The sequence below is a fragment of the Trematomus bernacchii genome, unplaced genomic scaffold, assembly GCF_902827165.1.
Source record: "Trematomus bernacchii unplaced genomic scaffold, fTreBer1.1, whole genome shotgun sequence".
Taxonomy (NCBI): Eukaryota; Metazoa; Chordata; class Actinopteri; order Perciformes; family Nototheniidae; genus Trematomus; species Trematomus bernacchii.
In genome coordinates, this window is record NW_022987706.1 from 15,608 (window position 1) to 26,606 (window position 10,999).

The following is a 10,999-nucleotide window of genomic DNA, read 5'->3' on the forward strand; positions in this document are numbered from 1 at the left end:
AGGGCATGGTAGTTTTTCTCACTTGGGATTGACCATACACAGCATATACTAAGATACCTTAAAAGTTGTTGTTTTTTACTACTATATATAACAAAATATATATATATATATATATATAAAAAGAAAATACATTATTCAATGTTCATTTAGCGTTTCAATAGACTATATTTCACAACTGTGTATTAACATTACATTTTTAAAGTTTTCTCTACAATACCAGGAATAAACCTCTGGTGGAAAACAGTCAATCCCTTATATTTTTTTTTTGTAGGCGTACAAACTTAAAATTAAGAATACACTTGAATCAGCTAATAAAATACCCGCTGTGAGTTAGAGAAGGAAAACTTCCCCAAAGTAGCTTCCCAAAATGAAACCCCCCCCCCCCCCCCTCCCCCCCCCCCCCCCCCCCCCCCCCCCCCCCCCCCCCCCCCCCCCCCCCCCCCCCACAACAACAACAATGCTCAACCCACATTCAGAATTACCTGACAGAAAAGGGGATGAGCTGTTTGTTGCTTTTCATTTCAGCTATCTTTTCTGCCAGTTCACCGACTATTTTCTTCTGACAGAGTTGGGCTAATTTTAAAAGTGTGTTTTTACCCTTAAACTGGTCTAGGACACTTTTATCTACCAGGAATACTTCAGCAATTGCCTGTCAGTGTCTTTCACAGCATTCCTGGAAACATGAGCCTTCCTTAAAAGCTCTTGGTCATCCTGAAGCCTCTCTGCACCAGTTTAAGGACACGCCGATATCTCCTCACCACATCTGAGATGGAAGACACTGAAAAATAAGAATACATTAATGTCAATAAATGTTATGGGCCCCCACAATAATTGTTGTGGTGTGTATGTGTGCAGTGTGTTAGTTGCAGGGTGAGCCATAGTGTTTCTCACATATTTTCTCTTGAAAAGGGACTACAACTTGGATGAATGTGTGTGACTTCCCGTTGTTTTAGAACATGTGTTGTATTTTATAGTAGGTACTAGGTAGTGTGCCTGTATGCGCAGTGTGCAAATCTAGTTAGATAATTTGCTATTTATTGGTAAAAAACATATTGGTGGTAAAAACTGGTGAGAACATTATTTATATTTCATTATTCATTACAGGTTCAGCTCAAACAGCCATAGTAGATGAGCATTAGAGGTGTGGACATTTCTCGATTTATAAGATGCATCGCGATGTACGATTCTGCATCGATGCAGTGACAGAACATAAATCGGGAGTTTGGTTTCATATCAGCTTAGTGAGAGTCTTACTGCGTTCTGTCATTTTTCTGTCGCGCTAGTTTCTCTCCTCTCCTCTTGATCTCTGTTTCCCCGAGGGCAGAGCTTTACACACACCCCGTGTGTGCGGAGGTGAGAGGCGGGCCATTTCAAACGATCTGCAGTCCACTAACTTGTTGCTCTCACTACCAATAACAGCTGCTCTGTTATGCCAAATTCACATCAGGCAGCAGCGAAGTGCAGATCGCCACAATGATGACATTTTTCTGAGGCGTGTTCATGTGTTTCAGGCGAGAAGAAATTCTTTATAACATCGGTCAACATGTCAGGACTCTGTTTACTGATTGGCTGCGGGTACTCTCTGGCTGCGCTTCGCCACTAAAAGTTTAAATATCCCCAACTTTTTGTTTGGTTGCACTTCCCCGCAGAATCAAACGTTCGCTGTGCGCTCATAGATATCGCATAGTCGAAGAACTATGAGTAAGGGAAGGTCCGTAGCTGCTAGGCAGTGTAAATGCCATCGGCTTTGTGCTGCATTCACATGATGCCGGAATAGTCTGAAAAGTTATCTCCCTGCCCATTCACCCCCCCCAAAGCAGTCAACCTAGGGAAACACTGAGCTGCTATGTGAAAACCTTATTTCTGTAGATTACAGCACACTGCAGAATTATTTAAGTTTTGTTTTTATTAAGTTTATGTGAGGTGGCTCACACAGATACTGGTATTGAAAAGAAGCTTTTATATTAAAGTCTGTACAGTCAGATCTTTGAAAGCACTTTCTAAATAAAAAAGGGAGTTCAGATTTATCTGACTGCTTGTATTAATAGATAACATTTTTTGCTATGTGCAGTAATATAGAAAATTGAGGATGCAATACATTGAGATGCATCGAGGATCGTTGGGAATTTGAATCGTTGACAGGTGAACCGTATTCAAATCGAATCGTGAGGCCAGTGAAGATTCACACCTCTAGTAAGCATGTGGTGTGTCTCTATTTTAGTTCATTCAACCTACACCCCAACCACTCCGGCACGATGAAGAGTACATTGGTGATAAGAGTGATGATGATTGGTCAATGGGATTGTATGCCCCAAACCCAGTATAAAGCACTAAGCTCACAATAATAACCTAAATACCTAATACCTGAATACATTCAGCAGGTGTGTTAGTTTATTATACCTCGCTCTCCTTTTCCTTTTGACCTCTTCGCCTTTTTGTTTTCCTTCTTCCCTTTTTTGCTTCTCTTCTTGCCATTCTTCTTCTGCTTCTTTTTCTTCTTTCCCTCATCAGAAGAGTCAGAGGTAGAGGTAGAGCTTGAGTCAGAGCTTGAGTCAGAGCTTGAGTCAGTGCTGGAATCGTTGCTGGAATCCGTGCTGGAGTCCAACCTCATGGCCTGCGGCTCCTTATCTCCAGTGGCCATTACTTCCAAGTTCCCATCTGTTGATGAATGATAAATGACAAACAGAAATAAACTTTAAGTTTAGTCCCCACAAAGGATTCGCCTAAAGCCCAGAGGAGTCTGCTTTTATCACAATATACAACATTACAGAATGACATTGGTGTGACTGAGCTTGAGCAACTGATAACCTAAGGTGGTTTGAGGTTGTACATGAAGTGCATACTAATTGATGCGGTGGAGGTTAGATTGGGTATAAAGAGACATTGCAGAAGTACAAATAATGTTCACAAAACTTTAGATGGGATGTCTTATGTTTTATATATACAAAAAGGAATTGTGTATGAGAAAATGCATTAGTCTGCTACTTTCAAACTGCTTTGTGTAGAACGTTTCTATCACTATTAGTGTATTTCCATTAATTCCAACCAATTAGTGCTCATGTGGTCTAAGCCAATTCATCTTTAAATGGAGAGCCAATATTGCTATGACAAGGCAGCAGTCAACAGCCTATACACAAGTGAAGTTAATTAAATTCCTAAAGGAATTCCTGAAAAATGACAACAATAGCTGAAATATTGTAAATATTATAGCCCAAATAAGAGACTTGAATTCCCTGGAAATTGTATTTCTCTGTTAAATTGTTTTTAATATTTTTGGTGAACATTTCAAGAGTTTGATTTATAATGCAAAAATACATTTGCAGTACTCTGCCTGAATATCAATAACAAACTACAAACCCCTTTGTATAACACTGAGCAGAGACCTATAAATGTAGAAAGTACATGTCCAGGGACTACGGATGAAAAATAGCGTCTTGGCTAACTCTGGCACATTTACAGTAATGTTTATCAATGTGCACTGTCCCTGATAAATAAATGAATAAATAAAAAAATAGATGGCGAGGCAGCCATTTTTGTTTGCAATTCAAAAGATGCACATAAAGCAGCAGGAGGCTATACAGTTTTAAATGCAATTGATAGTAGCCCAAATAGGTAAAAGCAAAGGGGCGATGATATGCTGTCAAGATACTGTCATAAAAACAAACCCATGTGCAGTGGTAGCACTTTGATGAAGTGCTCCCAAGCGCCCTGCCAGCAGTTTTCTTTCAGTGAAAAACGCTATATGGACACACGCCATTAGTGATCCTACACATTGTCCAGCTAAATATCTACATGCACTAAATGTAAAAATATAACGCCAAATCAAAAATAGTTACTTGAGAAAAAATAATATTGAAAGGCTGGCAATAATATTCAATAATAGCTGAAATACTGTTGTGGTATACTGCGCCATAATTATTTTGAAGCCACACAGGTTCTGGAGAGCCCTAATGTAAAACTTTGCTCCACCTGTACAAACCTTGCTCTTGTATAGAGTTCTTGGCCTCAAGCTGCTGCTTGAGTCTGCCATTTTCCTCCTCTAGCTCATCCACCCGAGACTGGAGCATCTCAGCCTTCTTTCTCCATACAATATGCTGCTTGACAAGCATACTACTTTCCACGTTACCAGCTGCAAAATAGGACATGACAAATTAGGAATACTGGTCAGAAGGCTAAGGCGATGATTTGGTATAAAAAACGTTTCACATGTTTGAGTACTTCTGTTCTGGAACTGCTCAGAAACCCCCTTATTGTCAATATACCTAGGAAAGCTACACATTCTCTAAATGTCTCTAGTTTGTGGTTGAACAGTTTCATGAGGCTGTGATTATCCTAGATGTCACAACATCTAATTGTATACATTGATGTCAAGTTTCAAAACATGGTCTCACTATGAAATGACTACTATGGGGACTAACATCATCACACATTAATACAACTGAGCTCATTAGATCCACAAGAGTCTCAGCTTTACAGTCTAACCCAATTAATGCAATTCCAAGACTGTATAGGGACCCCAATATGCAGAAATATTCAAATACACCATTATGAAAAGGCGTAATTAACACATTATACTGCATGTAAAAAACGGTTTTTGCCCAAAACTGCATGTGATTATCATAAAGTGGGTAGGCCTATGTCTGTAAAGGGGAGACTTGTGGGTACCCATAGAATCCATTTTCAAACAGATATCTTGAAGTGAGAGGTCAAGGAAACCCCTGTGGAAATTGCCATGTCAGTTTTTCCCTCCAAAATGTAGAATGTTTTTTAGCCCCATTGCCGACAAGCTAGCATCACGTGGTTGGTACCATTGGATGCCATTAGGTCATCTACTTTCATATGATATCATCATTACCAGCTTCAAAACCGAGCCCAGTACAACCGCTTAAAGACAGTAAAGTCGGCCGCAATCCTGCGGGTCTCATTAAGGAGAAGATTCAAACTAAGCATGTTAGCTAGCATTCTGTTTGAGCTACCAAGGAACCTTCTATATGAACCGTTAGCCCTGCTGCTCCAGTAAGGATAACTTTAGTTGTTATATTAGCTTTTTCCTAAGACCGTGTCTATGGCTATAAGTCGTTAGCTTTGCTGGTAGGTAGGGTTAACAATGTTAACCTTACCGATATGCATGTTAACTTAACATGCATATCGGTTATTTAACATGCATATCACTTAGCTAATAAAGTTAGTGGTAGTTTGTCAGGATAGTTCACATAGGCTATCTAGAGTGTGAAGTTAGCACACTAACGTCAACTACTTTGACATTTATAAACCCAATTTACCACTTTCTTGTATGGAATCGCCTCCTACTGCCTCATTAATCGCTCTCCGTGACTTTGCCCGGGTACAATGCACGGGACCCACGGCACTGCTCCCGTTGCCAGGTGAGGGGCGGGTTACTGAATGCACCTGAGAAAAAATGCCATGTCGATGCTGAAAATAAAAGTGAGATACCAATATTGGTTCACATGCAAGAAATAAGGACTGCTTTCTAAAAAAAGACAATGTTACCTAAGGAAGTTGACACTTACCATCTCGACGACCAAAACATCTGAAATCCAAGGGCGCACTTGTGCAGTAGACCAATCAGGCAGTAGAAGTGCTTGGTGAATATCATTTAGTCACGTGTCAACTCTGCCAACACCATAGACTGTACATATAACGCTGGTCCCGGGAGGTGTTTATATCTAAATCAAGCGTATCCCATAAGTTCTCCAGCCAATGAAATGAAAGTGCGCCAGTTTTCAATTTTTGGGATGTCTTGGTAGATAAATTGACCAACAGTTACTAGCTCGGTCCGACGGCTGGCTATATGGCTTCACTGGAGAGAAAACTTTTGAGAACAGTTTATGTTAAAGAAACTAAAAAATCAACTTTAAAATTAATAAAATGGTTGCAAACGATTGGCTTGTTGAAACGCAAATTGAAATGCAAAAACTGCCGCCACAAAATGAAGATGGTCTCCTCCCAGACCAAGGACCATCACATCTGGTAAGAATAAAATGCTTGCAAACTAAAGGGCCCCATATTTTGTTATGCAATCGGCTGTAGGTAGGAATAGGGCATTCTTCTGCTACATTGTTTTCTAATATTAAGTTAGCTTACCTAGAGGGCATGTTCACACAGAACCATGGATTGCTATAGGAAGGAACCAGAAGGCCCGGATAAGCAATTCACAAATTAATGTCTATGGCGGTACATTAAATTCTTGGCAGATTTTTGTTATTTTGGAACACACCTACAAGAAATATGCACAAATGTCAATGCCCTTGTCAATTAACTTCAAGTGCTGTAATACCAAATATTAACATGTGGGGATTGTATATGGACAAAATTAAGATATCAAGTGTGAGGAGGCCTCTAGGATGTACATTTTTGTTCTCTCTCCCTCAGCTACCCATGGAGGCAAGATACAATTTAGACAGGTAGCCAGCTAACTAATGTTACAAGATATTTATTTCAGCGTATAGTATAGATAATGACACTGACATGAACTAGGCTTACTTGCATAAACAGCATGGTTTTTACATAAGCTGCTGTTATTTGAATTACTTATATATCCAACTTAGTGTGTATGTGTGCGTAACACACACATAGAAAATGTTCAGTTTATCATACAATTTGATGTCCTGCAATTTACAGGGAATGCCGACGTAAAAGATTTGGACGTTTGAGGAGAAGTGTTAGGACAAAGTCACTTTTCTCACAATCACACTGCAGTTTATTCGCATGGATGAAGTACATCCATAGGTAAGCAATGCAAAGGTATTATCTTATTACAGTATTTGATAGATTACAGTAGCCTATGTGTAGAGTGCATTTGAGTATATGGAGTACATTTGCACTACAGCACATGCTGTTATCATAATTTATGGTGGCATGGATGTATGGTCAATCTGAAAGAATATTACAAAAGCATATCCTGTCATATAACCTGCCTTGATTGGCCAAATATGTTACAGTAACAAAAAAACTCTCTGACGTGACTTTTGGCTCTTGCTAATTTCATCATGTTGTAAGTTGACCATATTTTGTTTTTCTGCTCTTAAGTATTAATTTGTTCTGCTTTCAAGCATTAGGATTTCTTATAAATCATAAGTGTGGGCTTCTGACAGAAGAGTATGGTGGTGATTATATCTATACAACCAGATGTGACACTGTGTTGCAATGAGCATCAGTTTTAGTCAGCCCTGTACAGGATGGTTGATTGACAGGATGGCTTGTTATTGATGCTAGTTAAAAAACTAATGGCCCAAATACAATATACTCGGTATAAATTATGCTTCGTGACTTATATCTTGATCAAAGAAATGTTTTCTTCTTTGGGAAATGCACTGTCCTTATTACATTATTTGTGTTAATCCTTGATAGATTTGCCCAGGGTTTGCATCTACGGCAAGTTGACATGCTTCAAGATGGCATTGCAAAGAGCTCAGCAACACTTTCCATGATGTCAAAGAAACTCAGAAGAATCTGTGTAAAAAGCCTGGGAAAGCACCAAAAGAAAAAGAAGCAGAAAGTCGGTGGAGTTGATGAGAGCAAATTCTGCCACAAACGCAAGGTAATATAATTTAAATGTGCAATACACCTGACTAAATGTGTTACATTTTCTATAACCTGAAAGAGTTTACATAATTATGTGAATCATAATTTAGGATAGATATAGAGAGTGGGTGGGAGGGGAGAGTCATAGATAGGATATACAAAAGAAATGGCAGAAATGAATATCACTCTCCCCAAAGCTGTCAATCAGTTAATAAAAAACGTTGATGAAAAATGTAATTATGTGAAATGTGATATACTCATTTTATTAGTGCGAATGCTGTTTACAGCATTCCACTATAGTTCTTCGAATCTTTATTCTTCCCCTTATTAGTGTGAATGCTGTTTGACTTCAGTTATCCAGTGTTCGTGATCAGTTGTGCAAAAGATTTCGCTTTATTCCCATGTCTGTTGCATATAATTAGTGGATGACTGTATGTGTTCTGTTGATAGGTTATAGACTTTCTACTGTTCTCAACTGTTTTTCACTTTAATTGGATAGTCCTAACACATGCCTACAAACGCTTAGAGGAGAACCTACTAAAAGTATACTGATAGTCAACTCTAGATTAGTTGACAATCAACAGATAGTCAACTAATCTCTAAAGTTACTTATCTGTTGATCATCAACTAATGCTTAATGTAATAGTCAACTAAACTCTAAAGTTGCTTATCTGTTGATCATCAACTAATGGTTAATGTAATAGTCAACTAAACTTTAGTTGCTTATCTGTTGATCATCAACTAATGCTTAATGTAATAGTCAACTGAACTTTAGTTGCTTATCTGTTGATCGTCAACTAATGGTTAATGTAATAGTCAACTAAACTTTAGTTGCTTATCTGTTGATCATCAACTAATGCTGAATGTAATAGTCAACTGAACTTTAGTTGCTTATCTGTTGATCGTCAACTAATGCTTAGTTACTTGTCGGTTTGAACGGTGCTGTTGAATGTCAACTGACACTTGTCAACTGATGCACTGTTGACATGCTACTAAATGTCAACTGATGACTTATAGAGTGTTAACTATGGACTATCAAAATAAAGTGTTACCCTCATAAGGGCTGTGCGCGTGTCTTGCCCCCCAGCCTCGGCAATGGCTGGCGCTGGCCCATCAAGCTGGGTCGCCGGTAAGGCAGTCCATTCGTCCCTGTACTCATCATTACTTTCACAAAGGTTATGTAATATGCAACATGCTGTCACCTGGATTTTGATTGTGTCCATCTTGCAGTCGTTTCATCAAGCACCGCCACCTGCCCTTCAGTCTGCCAAAAGCGTTCTCCACCACCACTCGTGCTCGGCTTGTTTTGTTATTGTACGCAAGTTGCTCAGGCTGCATTAACTCAGTTACAAAGCTGTATAACATGAGCACAAACAGCACAACTTCAGTCGACTCCATCTCCATCATGTCTGAGGTCGGAAGGTAAACAACAGACGCCTAATGTCTGTTGTTTACCTTGGGTGGGTGGGCGTCGCAGTATACGTGGGAAGTCTTCTTCTTCTCTTGTTTTTATAGCGGATTGCAAACAACTTTAAGGTGCATACCGCCACCTACTGTACTCGCCGTGAAGTGGTTTGTGGGCTGCCAGTAAACCCAAAGCAGAAGAAGAAGAAGTGACGTCAGCGGCTCATTTGCGTAATCTTCCCTCAGGGAAAAGTACTCCGGTGTGAATGCGATCTGTACTAAGTGCCCTGGGGTAAAAAGTGCCGGGGCACTGAGTGCCGGAACTAAGTACTGCAAAGTACTTGGTGTGAACGCGCCGATTGCATGTTTTCTGCTGTCTTTGATGAGTGATAAAAATACAATTTTACCATTAGTTCTTAATGAAATTGATACTGTTTGACTTTGTATTAGTTAGCCTACAAGTAACAATATACATTGAAGTACTTTTACTGTGTCTTTATTGAGAAATCCTCTGTCAAAGTCCCCTGCTGAGAACCAAATCAAGCCACTTCTGCTAAGTTTGATGAGGGAATTATTTTTTGTTGCCATTAGTTCTTTGTGAGATTGATCCTGTTGGACTCTAGTGAAACTACCCCCACAAGTACTATGAAGTACTTACTGTGTACTTTTCCAGTAATCCTCTGTCAATGTTCCCTCCTGAGTACAAGAATGCATGTTTTTTTTTAATAAGCGTTAACAAACCTATCTTCCTGAGACTGATATTGTTGGACAGAGTATTTTAAGAGTATATGGTAGACATGATATCAGCACTACTTCCAGTCAGTACTCCGGCAGCAGCATTTTTACACCTTGGAAAGTCTTTAGAGTCTGGCCTGGATAGCTGGTCCCAACTATCCTTCAGCAAAGTGACACACTCTGTCACATGGTTGCCCTCTTATGATGCTGCTGTCTTTTAATATATAATTATTCCTCTGCCACTAGTTCGTTCGTTAGTCAAAATGACCCCCAAGGATCAAAGGTGTAAAGTAAACTTGAGGATAACAGGAAGACAAAAGTGAAGTCTTTGTTCTTTAATGTGAAAGTGAAGCGTCTCTGGCTGTCTGTCACTTTGGATTTTAGTTCAGTTTAGTTGTTTGTTACCCTCTTATTCTCCAAGTCCTCTAAAGGTTTAGTAAATCAAAGCAGCATTTACTCCTCATTGTGGCTCCGCTGTTAGTCTGATTCTGGCCCAGTATAATCATTAACTCTACTCGTGAATTACTTCATTACTGCTCTTTACTACCATGCAGTGGTGTAATGTAGTGAAGTACATTTACTCAAGTATTGTACACTATTGTGGTACTTGTACTTTACTCGAGTATTTCCATGATATGCTACTTTATACTTCAACTCCACCACAATTTAGAAACCAGTATTGTACTTTTTACTTCACTACAATTATTTGACAAAAGTAGGTACTAGTTACAAATTCCGATTATTAGCTAAAAGTAAATATGACTAAACAATGATGTATACTTATAGGTTGAGATACCCAGTAGAAGTTGCTCCACCTTTAACAGCTGATGAACTCTGGTACGTGCCAGGCGGGCTTTGCTGGTTGTGTTGTGTTTCCCTCCTCCTGCTCTTTTCTCTTCTCCCCCTTTTTCTAACTGCAGGTAATCAGCTGATCACTTGATGCTGATTGGATCCCCTCACCCTCAGCCGGCCTATCAGCAGCCAGGGCCTGTCATTAAATGAGGCAATCCAGGAAGCCTACGCTCTCCTGCTGAGTAGTTTTCAGAGCGGATTTCGTAAAGGGCGGTCCACAATAGATGCGTTAGTAACGGACCGTCCACACAGCAGCGTTAAAAAATCTTGAAACGCTTCTGCCCATTCACTTTGAATGGGGTGACGTCACTTTGCCTCACTTTTCGCCAAACTGCATTGTGGGCAGGCGAGCGGAGATTTTCAGGATTTTCAGGATTCAAAGTTGAGCAATGTTCAACTTTTGAAGCGTCAGCCAATCAAATCCCGTGTATGCAAATCTGACAGTTCAAGCGCTAGCCAATCA

The 10,999-nt window shown here is 39.6% G+C and overlaps 1 protein-coding gene across 1 annotated transcript; it reads right to left on the reverse strand.

Moving 5' to 3' along the window:
* Positions 1–692: 692 nt before the first annotated feature.
* Positions 693–5,364, reverse strand: LOC117490882 (protein FAM133-like). Its single transcript, XM_034140662.1, has 4 exons — positions 5,283–5,364; positions 3,980–4,129; positions 2,401–2,658; positions 693–778 (listed from the first exon to the last, which is right to left on the reverse strand). Exons 2-4 carry the CDS (start codon positions 4,107–4,109, stop codon positions 693–695), a joined length of 474 nt encoding a protein of 157 aa, XP_033996553.1. The 5' UTR covers positions 4,110–4,129; positions 5,283–5,364.
* Positions 5,365–10,999: the final 5,635 nt, after the last annotated feature.

Coding starts and splice junctions, on each gene's coding strand:
- LOC117490882 (XM_034140662.1), bottom strand. CDS start 4,109: ATGCTTGTCAAGCAGCATATTGTATGGAGAAAGAAGGCTGAGATGCTC. Junction 2,659..3,979: donor GAACTCTATACAAGAGCAAG/GTTTGTACAGGT, acceptor ATTCATCAACAG/ATGGGAACTTGGAAGTAATG. Junction 779..2,400: donor AAAAGGAAAAGGAGAGCGAG/GTATAATAAACT, acceptor CTTATTTTTCAG/TGTCTTCCATCTCAGATGTG.